The following is an 18,009-nucleotide window of genomic DNA, read 5'->3' as shown; positions in this document are numbered from 1 at the left end:
AATCTAATTTGTCCGTTTATTTGTTTTTACCGCCAAATTGAATAGAGTATTGAGGAATGAAATTTACTATCAGCTGCGAAGATGTGTGGAAGAACTAGCCAACCTTGAATTTTACAGGAAGACAATAATACCAGGCATCGAAGCGGAAAGTGTGTTGAGTCGAAGCAGCCAAAAAGGATTGAAGTGTTGAATTGCCTTCACAGTCGGCTGATGCCAATCCTGCTGAAACTGTGTGGACCATAGTTAAGCCACAACTCAAAGAAAAACAAATATGGACGGTCAAACAGCTATCAAGACAAATTTGGCTTGGTGAGTACACATTTGTTGAATATATTTGTTGAATACATTATAAGCCCATACAAGCAGTTTGTTGGGATCGAATTGGTCAAACTGTTTCTGAGTTATCGCTGTCACGCTTCTATTCTACAGTGGAAATAGGTGGTTTAACTCACATCACACCTCATCATTCACCAAAACAGGCAAAGCTGATTTGAACTTTTACTATGTTTTTGCCTAGTAGCTAAATTCCGAACCGCGCATGTCTGCTAGTGAACAGGTAAAATGTGTTTAAAACTCTGTTTATCTGCAGTTTATTTGCATTGCCAAAATAAAGTTAAATAAATATTGAAGTGTTTGTTTAATATTTCACTAAGTAAAATTATAGTAGATAAACCTTCTCAAAATAAAAAATAGTATAAATTTGCAAAATTTCTATTTCTTGACGCCCTTGGATATTTCTACCGGTAATAAGTGATAATTGTAATCGAAATTTTTTAGGGATGTAGAAATAGGTAATCTTTCGAAGGAAGTCAAGCAATGGGAGCTACTATACGATGGAAGAAAAATTTTAGACGCTTTTGTGACTTCTTTATGGTAACTTCATTAGCTGAAATAATATAAAATAAAGGATCTCATTTGTAATACAACAATAACGTTTTTTATTTAAGGAAACATTTGACTTAGCACACAGGCAATGCAACGTACTTTTTAGAATTATATATCCATAGGATTCTGAGAACAGATACCTACAGATACACCTTTAAAATTTGGGTATATAAGCAGAATCGAAATTGAATTTGGTATCAAATCACTCAAGTTGAATTACTTGGAAAGATGAAATTCTTTACAGCACTATTTGTTATTGCTTTAATAGTCGGTTTCGCTGAAAGTGAGTATCTCAGCAACTTAACCAATTCAAAAATAAAATTTAAAAATACAATCCCAAATACTTACAGGCCAACTAAGCGGTCTAGGTAGACTAGGAAGACTACAGGGACTAGGATCACATGGAGGATCAGGGTTGGTTGGCAAACTAGGAGGTCCAGGTGGTCACGTGGTCCTCATCACTGTGGCCCAAATGGTGGTCCAAGTGGTCATCATCGTGGTGGTCCTCATGGTGGTCATGGCGGTCCTCCACCTCCACCCTCCAACTCATCTGCTTCACCACCAGAATCAAGCTCACCCCCACCAGAGTCATCCCCGGCTGCCGAATCCTCTTCATTGGCACCCTCTTCACCAGCGGACGAATAAAGTGTGTCTTATGACGGTTTAAAGGTGTATCTGTAGGTATCTGTTCTCAGAATCCTATGATATATATAATTCTAAAAAGTACATTGCATTGCCTGTGTGCTAAGTCAAATGTTTCTTTAAATAAAAAAACCTTATTAAAAACGTTATTGTTGTATTTCAAATGAGTTCCTTTATTTTATATTATTTCAGCTAAAGAAGTTACAATAAAGAAGTCAGAAAAGCGTCTAAAATTTTTCTTCCATCGGATAGTAGCTCCCTTTGCATGACTTCCTTCGAAATTTTACCAATTTCTGTAGCGTTAAAAATTTTCGATTACAATTCTCAACAGCGCTTTACAGATTGACTCAGCATCTCACTACCGGGGGATATACTTCAATGGAATTCGCAAATTCTGTAGGGAAGAAGATAAAACTGCCAAATATGTGCTGGCATTGTGCCTGGTGTATGCATAAGCGTAGTGGGACAAACACCTGAGTAAACATATTTTACTATGTAGAGGAAAAATTCAACTCAATAAAATAGGGAAGACGCATTCCCATGAGATGAAAGCAGATTACATCGACCTAAGCGCTTCAGACGTCTGGCTTAGAAAAGGAAAACTGTTTAGAGAAAGAGAAGGTTTTGCAGTAGTGTTACAAGATAAAGTAATACCTACAAAAGGTTTCCGCAAGGTCAAAAGGTTTCGGCAAAGCAATATATAGCGGATGAGTTGAGGACAAGTGCGGAGGATATGGATTAAGGGGAGAAACGATCAGGAATACAAATCTCGTCACAACAATTTGGCCAAAATTATGCATTTGGAACTCGCAAAGCGATATGATTTTGTACATAAAAATCAACTTTATTTTAAGTATCAGCCAGATAATGCTGATCGAGTATTGGAAAAAACGCTGGCACAAGTGTATTATATCTGAAAGAGATTACTTTGAAAGAGATAAAATAGAAATGAAAATTCAACTTTTGTGAACACACGTCGTATATGTAGCCATGCTACTTAATCGAAATATGTAGTCGACCTATTCTACCAAATCTAATATACTAAATATTCCGTTCGTTCAATGGAGATGCAACAGATGTACAGAGTCGAACGCGTCAGCATAACTCTTTTCATAACCATAAGCAACCAGGCTGATACCAAAATCACTTATTAAAAACTCAAAATTTTTAATTTTTCGCATAAATTGGAATTAATATAGAGATCTGTTTTAATAGATACCTGCTCAGTTATGATGGTGGAAGAGCAAACGTAATAGCCCAATCGGATAATGATTACACTCCACTAACTTTAAAACAGCAACACATCACTAGACAAATATAATAATAAGAACTGAAACAAAGAAAAAATCATGGAAACATGGAAACATAAACCAATACAAGAATACACACAGAACTTTCCTACAGAAATGGTTAACACAAGACCGACTGTTTCCGGAAACTGAAGGGTTTCTGTTATCAATACTAGACAGAATAATAGCAACAAATAACTACAGAAAATACAAAGAGAGCTTAAACCAGAGGACGACAAAGCTTACTCGTGCTAGCAGTACACTCTACACACGTATTCTTATGCTCTTAAAATCAATCTGACACCAGCAAAAGGCCTCTTCTATTCGTCATTTCCTCACTCGCTATTTCTATGCTTGATCAACGTAACGAAAAATTTGCATGCGATAGCGACAACAATAGCTATGACTACAGCTCATTAGGCCGCACTGCCTTACCAGCTCATGTAATTTAAGGCAGCTCTCTTACCGCGTTTGCTTCATCTATTCGCCACTCACTAAGTTTTGGCGAGAAAAGAGGCCCAAAGCAGCATAAGTAGCGGATATGCTGGTAAGTTTCTTATGATACAGTAGACATACTTGGATGTATGAATAAAATTATTGAAAAATATATTTTTTATGATTTCAAATGCGTTTGGTGATATGCAATGCCTTTTGCATGATTTTGAAATTCAAATATAAATAATAATCCTACGAAGCGAGATACATTTTTATAATGGAAGCAATATAAGTGAGTTCTGGAGAAATTTAGTTAACAGTTTGCATCCTCAACTCAAAAAATTTTCTTTTAAGATATTATCACTTTTTCCTTGCACGTACTTTTGTAAACACATTTTTTCTTCCAAATTAAACACAAAGTTTCTAATCAGAAACTGTCCAAAAAGTATAAATATTAATATTAACTAAACTACGTTTTGAAGCAAAGGGTAATCAGATTGGAGGTACTTTTTACGACAGGGTCTTTTGACAGATTACGCATGACTACTGTTAAATTAAATACATAATTTTTTTGAGATATCATTGACATTTCAACAACGTTGATTGACACCTCAACAACGATTACAAATCGTACAATTGTATTATGAAAATCGATGCTCTCTGAAAAGTATTCATTGCGCGATCAGACCAAGTTATGGCGTTCAGCGATGAGGCACATTTTTTGCTAATGGCTGCGTCAATAAGCAAAATTGCCATATTTGGGCTGATGAGTAACCCGAATCCTTTCAAGAACAGCCATTCTTCTTCTTCTTAATTGGCGCGATAACCGCTTACGCGATTTTGGCCGAGCTTAACAAAGCGCGCCAGTCGTTTCTTTCTCGTGCTAACCGGCGCCAATTGGACACACCAAGTGAAGCCAAGTCCTTCTCCACCTGATCTTTCCAACGCAGAGGAGGCCGCCCTCTTCCTCTGCTACCACCAGCTGGTACCGCATCGAATACTTTCAAAGCCGGAGCGTTTGTATCCGTTCGGACGACATGACCCAGCCAACGTAGCCGCTGGATCTTTATTCGCTGCACTATGTCTATGTCGTCGTAAAGCTCATACAGCTCATCGTTCCATCGCCTGCGATATTCGCCGTTGCCAACGTGCAAAGGTCCAAAAACCTTACGCAGAATCTTTCTCTCGAACACTCCAAGCGTCGCTTCATCGGATGTTGTCATCGTCCAAGCTTCTGCGCCATAAGTTAGGACGGGCATGATGAGAGTCTTGTAGAGTGTTAGTTTTGTTCGTCGAGAGAGGACTTTACTGCTCAGTTGCCTACTTAGTCCAAAGTAGCACTTGTTGGCAAGAGAGATTCTATGTTGGATTTCAAGGCTGACATTGTTATCGGTGTTAATGCTGGTTCCTAAATAAACGAAGTCTTTTACAACCTCGAAATTATAACTGTCAACAGTGACGTGGGTGCCGATACGCGAGTGCGCCGACTGTTTGTTTGAAGACAGGAGGTACTTCGTTTTGTCCTCGTTCACCACCAAACCCATTCGCTTTGCCTCTTTATCCAGTTTGGAGAAGGCAGAACTAACAGCGCGGTTGTTAAGGCCGATGATATCAATATCATCGGCATACGCCAACAATTGTACGCTCTTATAAAATATTGTGCCTGAGCGATTAAGTTCTGCGGCTCGTACGATGCTCTCCAACATCAGGTTAAAGAAGTCACACGACAGCGAGTCACCCTGTCTGAAACCTCGTTTGGTATCAAACGGCTCGGAGAGGTCCTTCCCAATTCTGACGGCGCTGCTGGTGTTGAGCAACGTCATCTTACATAGCCGTATTAGTTTTGCGGGGATACCAAATTCAGACATAGCGGCATACAGGTAACTCCTTTCCGTACTGTCGAATGCAGCTTTGAAGTCGACGAAAAGATGGTGTGTGTCGATTCTCCTTTCATGGGTCTTTTCCAAGATTTGGCGTATTGTGAATATTTGGTCGATGGTATATTAGACTTTCCAGGTCTGAAGCCACACTGATAAGGTCCAATCAGTTGGTTTACGGTGGGCTTCAGCCTTTCACACAATACGCTCGCTAGAACCTTATAGGCGATATTTAGAAGACTAATCCCGCGGTAATTGGCACAAATTGCAGGAGCGCCCTTCTTATGGATTGGGCAGAGCATACTTAAATTCCAATCGGCAGGCATGCTTTCATCCGACCATATTTTGCATAGGAGCTGATGCATGCACCTTACCAGCTCCTCGCCGCCATGTTTGAATAGCTCAGCAGTCCGTCGGCGCCCGCGGCTTTGTTGTTCTTTAGCCGCGTTATCGCTATTCTCACCTCGTCATGGTCGGGTAACGGAACGACAATTCCGTCGTCAACGATTGGGGTATCGGGATCTTCACATTCTCTATGACATGCGCAGCTGTCACCGTTTAACAGGTTCGAGAAGTGTTCCCTCCATAATTTAAGATTGCTCTGTACGTCAGTCACCAGATCGCCGTCTTTGTTCTTACAGGACAACGCCCCGGTCTTAAAACCTTCTGTAAGCCGCCGAACTTTCTGGTAGAATTTTCGGGCGTTGGTCCTATTGGCCAGCATCTCAAGCTCCTCACACTCACGTATTTCGGCCTCTCGTTTCTTCTGTCGGATAATACGTCTCTCTTCCTTTTTCAGCTCTCTGTAGCGATCCCACATGGCTCGCGTTGCGCCCGATCGCAGCGTGGCTCTATAGGCGACATCTTTTCTTTCGGCGGCAGCATGACATTCCTCGTCGTACCAATTGTTTTTTCGGGCTCGCCGGAATCCGATTTCTTCTTCGGCGGCGGTACGTAGGGAACGAGAAATGTTGCTCCATTGTTCGCGCATTCCGGTGTGTTGGGCAGTGCTCTCCGAGAGCAGGAGTGAGAGTCGAGTGGCGAATCTTCTGGCTGTCTGTTGTGATTGCAGCTTTTCGATGTCGAACATTCTTTGCGTAGGTAGATGTACGTTTTTTGCTGCACAGAGGCGTGTGCGCAGTTTGGCTGCAACAAGGTAATGATCCGAGTCGATTTTGGCTCCTCGGATCGTACGTACATCTAATACACTAGAAGCGTGTCTTCCATCTATCACAACATGATCGATCTGGTTTCGCGTTTTTCGATCAGGAGACAGCCAGGTAGCTTGGTGTATCTTTTTATGCTGGAATCTGGTGCTGCAGACTACCATGTTTCGGGCCCCGGCGAAGTCGATCAGCCTCTGTCCGTTACCGGATGTTTCGTTGTGCAGGCTGAATTTTCCGACTGTGGGACCAAAAATTCCCTCCTTGCCCACCCTGGCGTTGAAGTCGCCAAGCACGATTTTAATGTCGTGGCGGGGGCAGCGCTCATAGGAACGTTCCAAGCGCTCATAGAAAGAATCCTTGGTCGCATCGTACTTCTCTTCCGTCGGGGCGTGGGCGCAAATTAGCGAGATGTTAAAAAATCGCGCTTTGATGCGGATTATTGCGAGACGCTCGTCCACCGGAGTGAACGACAGTACTTGGCGACGAAGTCTCTCTCCCACAACAAATCCGACACCGAATTTGCGCTCCTTTACATGGCAGCTGTAGTAGACGTCGCAAGGTCCTATGTTTTTCTTACCTTGCCCCGTCCATCGCATCTCTTGGATGGCAGTGATGTCAGCCTTTACTCTCACGAGGACATCAACCAGCCGGGCAGAGGCACCTTCCCCATTAAGGGGCCGGACATTCCAGGTGCATGCCCTCAAATCGTATTCCTTATTTCGTTTGCAGGGGTCGTCATCAGTGTTGGAAGTTCTCATCCGAGGCTTTGTTGCTGTTTTCATTGGGGGGGCTTTTTAAGTGGCGGGTCCCAAACCCAGCGCACAACCAGCTATGCTGGGATGCTTCGCCTTCTCACTTTAGCTCACTCCCGGACGGGTGTTCGGAAGCTAACCAGAGGATACGTGGGCTAATCCCGGACGTTGTGAGCTGCTTGGACCATATGTAGAAGAATCGTCCTGGCCACTCCCAAGTGAATGGCGATCAGTAACTTTCCCCACTTGCGTGGACTTCTACACATGGAACCATCCTCCATTACATCCATTAAAACAATCGTTTGGCGCGGTCATCATTCCACATTTTTTCAAGGTCGAAGCTGGCGCCAATGTAACAGTGAATGGCCAACGCTATCGCGCTATGATAAACGACTATTTGATGCCGGAAATTCAAGTCTGAATTGAGCAACACATGAACTTGCTTCCTACAAGCCGGCGAAACTTGCCATACAGCCAGACAATGGATTTACTGAGCCGTCGTTTTGGTGAGCAATTTATCTCTCATCATGGGATTTGTGGATTGACCATCAACATCGTATGATATCACACCTTTAGACTTTTAGTTGTGGAGGTATGTAAAGTTTAAATGCTTTGTGGATAATCCAGCTTCGATTGGGGCATTGGAAGACAATAATACTAAAGTTATTCCCGAGATACCGGATGAAGTGCTCCAGCTAGTCATTCAAAATTGATATTTACGAATGGCCGAATTATGGGGCAGTTGCAGCCAACATTTCAAAGGGAGTATCTTTAAAAAATAAATGTGATTAATGGTTCTACACAAAAGTAATGAAGATTGCCCAATCAATTAGAGTTTTCATTGTTATATTTCAATTTGAAATCCGATACCTCGGAATTGATCACCCTTCACAAAGCTACAGGCTAGACAGGCCCTCGCATGTGAATTCAAAACATTTTAGGGCAACAAGCTTATCCTCTGTCTCCTCAGATTCCTGGAGAGTGTTTAGACACATTGGAGTATGAACAAATTGCTGTCATAAATAGAATTTCTCTTAATATCTTGACCGCAGCGTCACTAATGGGAGTTCATGAATTCGTAAATCTTTCCAGCAAACCACTGAAATTTTATCGCGGTGAAATTAGAAGTCTATAAACTGTTGTTATATCGGGCAATACCTAAACGCCTGATGGTGACGCGAGGAACCAGCTATTAGTAGGCTATTGCATTTTTTCAATTTTATGTTTACATCTTGCTAAGTATGTTTGTGTTTGTCTCAGAGCTTATTTTAAATAGAGATCTTTAAAATAATATCCACCTTTATGGATTTTATGGGTTGCTTAAACGCCTTCCCCTCTGCCAGAAATCAGCCAACAAAACTCTTTGTAAATATCCGAAGTTCAATTACCAATACGTAGGCACAAAAATATAAATAAAAAACTAAATTTCTGTTCACTGATGGGTATTATTAAAAAACAAAATTAGGATAAGTTGAATTTGCCAACGACCAATTTAGTTCAATTTGAGCTTAGATATAAGTTTTAAAAATAAATTATACGGATCTTTGCCCATAAATCCACCTTTACTACCACCAGTGAATGAATATATCAGCAATGCCAAGGTGTTCCTTGGCGGGCCGTGCGGGCCGTGGTGAGGCCTAGGAGTGGTACATTTTGCTGGTGCAACGGTAGTTTCGTTGGATTTGCTAGTTGTTGATGGAACTTCCGTCGAACTTACAACAGGTGTAGTACTTTCTAGCTCAGATGCAACCGAAGTTTCGTTGGATTTGCTAGTTGTTGATGGGACAGCTGTCGAGCTTACATCAGGTGTAGTACTTTCTAGCTCAGGTGCAGCTGAAGTTTCGTTGGATTTGCTAGTTGTTGATTGAGCCTCCGTCGAACTTACATCAGGTGTAGTACTTTCTAGCTCAGGTGCAGCCGAAGTTTCGTTGGATTTGCTAGTTGTACTACTTTCTAGCTCAGGTGCAGCTGAAGTTTCGTTGGATTTGCTAGTTGTTGATTGAGCCTCCGTCGAACTTACATCAGGTGAGGTACTTTCCAACTCAGGTGCAGTCGAAGTTTCGTTGGATTTGCTAGTTGTTGATGGAACTTCCGTCGAGCTCACATCAGGTGTAGTACTTTCTAGCTCAGGTGCAGCTGAAGTTTCGTTGGATTTGCTAGTTGTTGATTGAGCCTCCGTCGAACTTACATCAGCTGTAGTACTTTCTAGCTCAGGTGCAGCCGAAGTTTCGTTGGATTTGCTAGTTGTTGATTGAGCCTCCGTAGAGCTTACATCAGATATGGTACTTTCTAGCTCAGGTGCAGCTGAAGTTTCGTTGGATTTGCTAGTTGTTGATTGAGCCTCCGTCGAACTTACATCAGGTGTAGTACTTTCTAGCTCAGGTGCAGCCGAAGTTTCGTTGGATTTGCTAGTTGTTGATTGAGCCTCCGTTGAACTTACATCAGGTGTAGTGCTTTCTAGCTCAGGTGCAGCTGAAGTTTCGTTGGATCTGCTAGTTGTTGATTGAGCCTCCGTCGAACTTACATCAGGTGTAGTACTTTCTAGCTCAGGTGCAGCCGAAGTTTCGTTGGATTTGCTAGTTGTTGATGGAGCTTCCGTCGAGCTTACATCAGGTGTGGTATTTTCTAGCTCAGGTGCGGCCGAAGTTTCGTTGGATTTGCTAGTTGTTGATGGAACTTCCGTCGAACTTTCATCAGGTGTGGTACTTTCTAGCTCAGGTGCAGCCGAAGTTTCGTCGGATTTGCTAGTTGTTGATTGAGCCTCCATCGAACTTACATCAGGTGTAGTACTTTCTAGCTCAGGTGCAGCCGAAGTTTCGTTGGATTTGCTAGTTGTTGATTGAGCCTTCGTCGAACTTACATCAGCTGTAGTACTTTCTAGCTCAGGTGCAGCCGAAGTTTCGTTGGATTTGCTAGTTGTTGATTGAGCCTCCGTCGAGCTTACATCAGCTGTAGTACTTTCTAGCTCAGGTGCAGCCGAAGCTTCGTCGGATTTGCTAGTTGTTGATTGAGCCTGTGTCGAACTTACATCAGGTGTAGTACTTTCCAACTCAGGTGCAGCCGAAGTTTCGTTCGATTTGCTAGTTGTTGATGGAACTTCCGTCGAACTTGCATCAGGTGTAGTACTTTCTAGCTCAGGTGCAGTCGAAGTTTCGTTAGATTTGCTAGTTGTTGATTGAGCCTCCGTCGAGCTTACATCAGATATGGTACTTTCTAGCTCAGGTGCAGCCGAAGTTTCGTTGGATTTGCTAGTTGTTGATTGAGCCTCCGTCGAGCTTACATCAGCTGTAGTACTTTCTAGCTCAGGTGCAGCCGAAGCTTCGTCGGATTTGCTAGTTGTTGATTGAGCATCCGTCGGGCTTACATCAGGTGTAGTACTTTCCAACTCAGGTGCAGCCGAAGTTTCGTTCGATTTGCTAGTTGTTGATGGAACTTCCGTCGAACTTGCATCAGGTGTAGTACTTTCTAGCTCAGGTGCAGTCGAAGTTTCGTTAGATTTGCTAGTTGTTGATTGAGCCTCCGTAGAGCTTACATCAGATATGGTACTTTCTAGCTCAGGTGCAGCCGAAGTTTCGTCGGATTTGCTAGTTGTTGATTGAGCCTCCGTCGAACTTACATCAGCTGTAGTACTTTCTAGCTCAGGTGCAGCTGAAGTTTCGTTGGATCTGCTAGTTGTTGATTGAGCCTCCGTCGAACTTACATCAGGTGTAGTACTTTCTAGCTCAGGTGCAGCCGAAGTTTCGTTGGATTTGCTAGTTGTTGATGGAGCTTCCGTCGAGCTTACATCAGGTGTGGTATTTTCTAGCTCAGGTGCGGCCGAAGTTTCGTTGGATTTGCTAGTTGTTGATGGAACTTCCGTCGAACTTTCATCAGGTGTGGTACTTTCTAGCTCAGGTGCAGCCGAAGCTTCGTCGGATTTGCTAGTTGTTGATTGAGCCTCCGTCGAACTGACATCAGGTGTAGTACTTTCTAGCTCAGGTGCAGCCGAAGTTTCGTTGGATTTGCTAGTTGTTGATTGAGCCTCCGTCGAACTTACATCAGCTGTAGTACTTTCTAGCTCAGGTGCAGCCGAAGTTTCGTTGGATTTGCTAGTTGTTGATTGAGCCTCCGTCGAGCTTACATCAGCTGTAGTACTTTCTAGCTCAGGTGCAGCCGAAGCTTCGTCGGATTTGCTAGTTGTTGATTGAGCCTCTGTCGAACTTACATCAGGTGTAGTACTTTCTAGCTCAGGTGCAGCCGAAGTTTCGTCGGATTTGCTAGTTGTTGATTGAGCCTCCGTCGAACTTACATCAGCTGTAGTACTTTCTAGCTCAGGTGCAGCCGAAGTTTCGTTGGATTTGCTAGTTGTTGATTGAGCCTCCGTCGGGCTTACATCAGGTGTAGTACTTTCCAACTCAGGTGCAGCCGAAGTTTCGTTCGATTTGCTAGTTGTTGATGGAACTTCCGTCGAACTTGCATCAGGTGTAGTACTTTCTAGCTCAGGTGCAGTCGAAGTTTCGTTAGATTTGCTAGTTGTTGATTGAGCCTCCGTAGAGCTTACATCAGATATGGTACTTTCTAGCTCAGGTGCAGCCGAAGTTTCGTCGGATTTGCTAGTTGTTGATTGAGCCTCCGTCGAACTTACATCAGCTGTAGTACTTTCTAGCTCAGGTGCAGCCGAAGTTTCGTTGGATTTGCTAGTTGTTGATTGAGCCTCCGTCGAGCTTACATCAGCTGTAGTACTTTCTAGCTCAGGTGCAGTCGAAGCTTCGTCGGATTTGCTAGTTGTTGATTGAGCCTCCGTCGAACTTACATCAGGTGTAGTACTTTCTAGCTCTGGTGCAGCCGAAGTTTCGTCGGATTTGCTAGTTGTTGATTGAGCCTCCGTCGAACTTACATCAGCTGTAGTACTTTCTAGCTCAGGTGGAGCCGAAGTTTCGTTAGATTTGCTAGTTGTTGATTGAGCCTCCGTCGAGCTTACATCAGCTGTAGTACTTTCTAGCTCAGGTGCAGTCGAAGCTTCGTCGGATTTGCTAGTTGTTGATTGAGCCTCCGTCGAACTTACATCAGCTGTAGTACTTTCTAGCTCAGGTGCAGCCGAAGTTTCGTTGGATTTGCTAGTTGTTGATTGAGCCTCCGTCGAGCTTACATCAGGTGTAGTACTTTCCAACTCAGGTGCAGCCGAAGTTTCGTTTGATTTGCTAGTTGTTGATGGAACTTCCGTCGAGCTCACATCAGGTGTAGTACTTTCTAGCTCAGGTGCAGCTGAAGTTTCGTTGGATTTGCTAGTTGTTGATTGAGTCTCCGTCGGGCTCACATCAGGTGTAGTACTTTCTAGCTCAGGTGCAGCCGAAGTTTCGTCGGATTTGCTAGTTGTTGATTGAGCCTCCGTCGAGCTTACATCAGGGGTAGTACTTTCTAGCTCAGGTGCAGTCGAAGCTTCGTCGGATTTGCTAGTTGTTGATTGAGCCTCCGTCGAACTTACATCAGCTGTAGTACTTTCTAGCTCAGGTGGAGCCGAAGTTTCGTTAGATTTGCTAGTTGTTGATTGAGCCTCCGTCGAGCTTACATCAGCTGTAGTACTTTCTAGCTCAGGTGCAGCCGAAGCTTCGTCGGATTTGCTAGTTGTTGATTGAGCCTCCGTCGGGCTCACATCAGGTGTAGTACTTTCTAGCTCAGGTGCAGCCGAAGTTTCGTCGGATTTGCTAGTTGTTGATTGAGCCTCCGTCGAGCTTACATCAGGTGTAGTACTTTCTAGCTCTGGTGCAGCCGAAGTTTCGTCGGATTTGCTAGTTGTTGATTGAGCCTCCGTCGAACTTACATCAGCTGTAGTACTTTCTAGCTCAGGTGGAGCCGAAGTTTCGTTAGATTTGCTAGTTGTTGATTGAGCCTCCGTCGAGCTTACATCAGCTGTAGTACTTTCTAGCTCAGGTGCAGTCGAAGCTTCGTCGGATTTGCTAGTTGTTGATTGAGCCTCCGTCGAACTTACATCAGCTGTAGTACTTTCTAGCTCAGGTGCAGCCGAAGTTTCGTTGGATTTGCTAGTTGTTGATTGAGCCTCCGTCGAGCTTACATCAGGTGTAGTACTTTCCAACTCAGGTGCAGCCGAAGTTTCGTTGAATTTGCTAGTTGTTGATGGAACTTCCGTCGAACTTACATCAGGTGTGGTACTTTCTAGCTCAGGTGCAGTCGAAGTTTCGTTAGATTTGCTAGTTGTTGATTGAGCCTCCGTAGAGCTTACATCAGATATGGTACTTTCTAGCTCAGGTGCAGCCGAAGTTTCGTCGGATTTGCTAGTTGTTGATTGAGCCTCCGTCGAGCTTACATCAGGTGTAGTACTTTCTAGCTCAGGTGCAGTCGAAGCTTCGTCGGATTTGCTAGTTGTTGATTGAGCCTCCGTCGAGCTTACATCAGCTGTAGTACTTTCTAGCTCAGGTGCAGTCGAAGTTTCGTTGGATTTGCTAGTTGTTGATGGAACTTCCGTCGAACTTACATCAGGTGTGGTACTTTCTAGCTCAGGTGCAGTCGAAGTTTCGTTAGATTTGCTAGTTGTTGATTGAGCCTCCGTCGAACTTACATCAGCTGCAGTACTTTCTAGCTCAGGTGCAGCCGAAGTTTCGTTGGATTTGCTAGTTGTTGATTGAGCCTCCGTCGAGCTTACATCAGGTGTAGTACTTTCCAACTCAGGTGCAGCCGAAGTTTCGTTTGATTTGCTAGTTGTTGATGGAACTTCCGTCGAGCTCACATCAGGTGTAGTACTTTCTAGCTCAGGTGCAGCCGAAGTTTCGTCGGATTTGCTAGTTGTTGATTGAGCCTCCGTCGAACTTACATCAGGTGTAGTACTTTCTAGCTCAGGTGCGGCCGAAGTTTCGTTGGATTTGCTAGTTGTTGATGGAACTTCCGTCGAACTTACATCAGGTGTGGTACTTTCTAGCTCAGGTGCAGCCGAAGTTTCGTTAGATTTGCTAGTTGTTGATTGAGCCTCCGTCGAACTTACATCAGCTGTAGTACTTTCTAGCTCAGGTGCAGCCGAAGTTTCGTTGGATTTGCTAGTTGTTGATTGAGCCTCCGTCGAGCTTACATCAGCTGTAGTACTTTCTAGCTCAGGTGCAGTCGAAGCTTCGTCGGATTTGCTAGTTGTTGATTGAGCCTCCGTCGAGCTTACATCAGCTGTAGTACTTTCTAGCTCAGGTGCAGTCGAAGCTTCGTCGGATTTGCTAGTTGTTGATTGAGCCTCCGTCGAGCTTACATCAGACATGGTACTTTCTAGCTCAGGTGCAGCCGAAGTTTCGTTGGATTTGCTAGTTGTTGATGGAACTGCTGTCGAACTGACAACAAGTGTAGTACTTTCTAGCTCAGGTGCAGCTGAAGTTTCGTTGGATTTGCTAGTTGTTGATGAAACTGCTGTCGAGCTTACATCAGGTGTAGTACTTTTTAGCCCAGGTGCAGCCGAAGTTTCGTTGGATTTGCTAGTTGTTGATGGAACTACTGTCGAGCTTACATCGGGAGCGGTAGTTTCCACCTTAGGTGGAGCTGTGGTTTCTGCGGATTGTTTGGTTGATGGTTGAACTTCCGTTGATGGGCTTGTTGCTGGAATAACAACAGTGGTATTTATCGCAGGTCCAGGTGTAGTTGTTTCATGGCGCCAATTAGGACAACGGCGATGGTTGCGGTCGCATGGTGGCTTATCAGGCCTCCGGCTATGATGTCTATGCCTATCGAACCATCTTTTCCATGAGTCAATGATCTCAGGAATAATACCTTTATGTTTGGGGGGAACTTTTGGTCCCAAATTAGGAACCAGTGGACCCTGTTGTTGGGGGGGAAGTAATTCTTCTTTTGCTCCCGAATTAGGAACCAATGGACCCTGTTGTTGGGGAGGTAGTAATTCTACTTTTACTGGCGGATTAGATAGTAATGAACTCTGTTGTTCGTCTACATTTGAAGCAGCAGAAGAATCTCTATCTTGATTGGGCTCTCCATTCCATTGATATTCACTAAGTTGTCTGGACTGTATTGAAGGATGGCCTTAAAACATAAAAGTACATGTATTAGCATAAATATTTTTACTATTTTATTCAACTTACCGTTGCTGGCAGCTACCATGCAGGCCAAAAATAAAACGGCAACTAAATATTTCATTGCGTTGGAAGTAGTAGTTACGGAAGCTACTTGAGCTTTAGATGGATTCTAGCTAATTTATATGCGAATGATTTGGATCGTGTTTGTTTATATAAGTTATTTATTTGCAAAAAATTTCGTTCGCAAAACACTTGGGTATATTTATCCTAAAACTTATTTTCAACCTGGTTGTGCAATGAGTTCCCGTCTTGGTTTGTTTTTCTTTGCTTTTTGAACTTAAAAAAAACGTGGCGCCTTGACGCGATTTCGCGCTATTAGCAGAAAATATTATTTCGTGCTGACGTCTTTGGTGGGCTTAATGCCAAATTCGGCAATAATTGGATGAAATTATAAAACGAAGTTAGATCAACTAATAGCACGTTCATTAAATATTATAAAAGCTGTGTTTATTTTTGGAAGCATTTATAAGATTATCACGTCGATCGCTTGGCTTTTAAGTGCGTTGCCTACTTTTTTGTATGGAAGAAAGTACATAACAGCACAGGCTAAAAAATTATAATTATATACATATATACAATTCTAGAAATTGTAGTTACAAACCGAGAGACTGTAGTGAAAATCTGGCCGCTTTTTTCTACTTTTATATAAAGTTTGAAATGTGAATTTATATGGTCTTTCTTAGGCACTAATCTTTACTTTTTTAAAAAGATGAATGAGCATTAAGAAAAATAGGAGAACAAATAGTCAAGACTCTAAGCTTTGCCCAATCTTTTCTATTGGTAAAACACAAATTTGATGAAGAATAGAGAGAAGTATTTATGTAGTATTTTTGGCTCCGACAGAAATGACAAATATTGATATTTTTTGGAGTTCAAAGGCCTCACAATACGTTAATCCGGCGAAGTTTCTGAAGAACAGAAAGGAAATAGAGAGAGAAAAACGCTGCATCAATTTTTTAGTTATACTGCAAAAGAATAAAATCGCGATGTTGAACCCCTTTTCGGGCCTTTCATTTCAAATATTCCTATTGAAAATTTATGGTCTTTATAAAAATTTTTCATTGATAACTTGGAGATGTTTAGAGGAAGTGGCTTTTTCTCCTTGATTGGCACGATAGACGATTACGCGATTTTTGCGGATTTTCACAAAGCGCGCCAGTCGGTTCTTTCTCGTGCTAACCGGCGCTAGTTGGATACACCAAGAGACCTTCCTCTTCTTCTGCAACCACCAGCTGGTACCGAATCGAGCTCATACAGCCAACGTGCAAAGATCCAGAAATCTTGCGCAGAATCTTTTTCTCAAACACTTCAAGCTTCGCTTCATCGGATGTTGCCATCGTCCACGCTTCTGCGTCATACGTTAGCACGGGCATGATGAGAGTCTTGTAGAGTGCTAGTTTTGCTCGTCGAGAGAGGACTTTACTACTCAATTGCCTACTTAGTCCATAGTAGCACTTGTTGGCAAGAGAGATTCCCCGTTGGATTATAAATGCTGACATTGTTATCGGTGTTAATGCTGGCTCCTAGATAATCCAAGTCGTCTACAACCTCGAAATCGTAACTGTCAGCAGTGACATGGAGTTCATTCGCAGTGGTCTTCATCAGTATAGGTAGTTCTCATCCGAGGCTTCGTTTTCATTGGGCGGGATTTTTACGTGGCGTTCAGAAGCTACCCAATGGATACTTGGACTAAGAAGAAGAATGCAGAAGAATCGTCCTGGCCTCTCCCAAGTGAATGACAATCAGTGATTTCCCAACTTGCGTGGAGTCCTACATATGGAGCTCATGGATGAGCTCCTGCCACGCTTTTCTTATTTCCTTAGTTAGTTGAAATCGTAATATTCAACTAAAATCAACTACAAAAATGAGAAAGTACTAAATTCGGTCCGGTCCCATCTCACATTTTAGTAAAATTTAATTTGGGCTGACTGTTAATTCTTTTAACCAAACAAACTCATAGACCATGAGAAGTTTAGCTTGTAGCATCAGCCAGACGGACGTTCTAATATATAAAAAGTGGGTGTGGTTTTTATCCGCTCTCAATAGTATTGTTTACGGATACAAAATAGATGGGGAACAATACGTGCACCGATTTGGTCCAATTATGAGTGGGTATAAGAAGAGCTTCCTCGATATGTCAGATGTGTATGATCTGTCCCCTCAATCCACTTATAGTTTTGACGAAGACACTTAGGCTAAAGGAATCCAGCATGTGGAGGCAGCCACATAGATATAGGTAAAAAAATCTAGGGTCTGTCAGACTCACGCACGGTAGAAGTGAAACTTCTAAGTTGGTTGTTCCATGCATGGGAGCCCAACAGAAAGAACGCGATAAACCAATTTACCGGGGCTGTGTATTAATTACGAGTTTAGTGAATTTTCTATTCAAACCCACACGTTAACGAGGTTATGTATTCAAAATCCCTCATTCGTGATGTATTTCATCGTACATTTATGTGATATATTTTTTGATATATTTATTTGATATATTTACTTAATAAATATTTACCTTGGATTGCCATGTATTTCATCAGGCATATTGGAGACAACTATCTGTTGATGAGTCGCATCTGATGCGCAAGTTTGCGTCACATCGGTCTCACTCTGACTCATTTTGCCCGTAACTTAATTGTTCACCAACACACACTGAATTTAAGAATATCGCTTCGTTCAGTGCGAATCACAGGTCAACGCAATATCCTAACCTCGCTTCACACTTACTGAACGGCTGATGCACGGCGTGGGTAGTTTGCTATAGAGCAAACGGGAGAGAAAGAAAGGCATTCGAGAGAGAAGGGGAGAGACGGCGTGTCTCGGTGGCTCCCTCACATCGTTCAGCGCTTGCGATGCGAGAGAGCGACAGAGAGAGCGAATAGGCGAGAGTGGGAAGGAGCAGCTGCTCC

At 43.0% G+C, this 18,009-nt stretch overlaps 1 protein-coding gene across 1 annotated transcript; it reads right to left on the bottom strand.

Annotated features, from left to right (window-relative positions):
* Positions 1 to 1,400: 1,400 nt before the first annotated feature.
* Positions 1,401 to 17,719, bottom strand: LOC128864664 (mucin-2-like). Its single transcript, XM_054104419.1, has 5 exons — positions 17,616 to 17,719; positions 16,762 to 16,828; positions 15,113 to 15,215; positions 8,607 to 15,053; positions 1,401 to 1,537 (listed from the first exon to the last, which is right to left on the bottom strand). The coding sequence occupies exons 1-5, from the start codon at positions 17,717 to 17,719 to the stop codon at positions 1,401 to 1,403; spliced, it is 6,858 nt and encodes a 2,285-aa protein (XP_053960394.1).
* Between the last annotated feature and the right edge of the window lie 290 nt (positions 17,720 to 18,009).

This window comes from Anastrepha ludens, chromosome 5 (assembly GCF_028408465.1).
Source record: "Anastrepha ludens isolate Willacy chromosome 5, idAnaLude1.1, whole genome shotgun sequence".
In the NCBI taxonomy this organism is placed as follows: domain Eukaryota; kingdom Metazoa; phylum Arthropoda; class Insecta; order Diptera; family Tephritidae; genus Anastrepha; species Anastrepha ludens.
The sequence above is the reverse complement of the archived record's forward strand: the minus strand, read 5'-3'. Positions and strand labels throughout refer to the sequence as shown.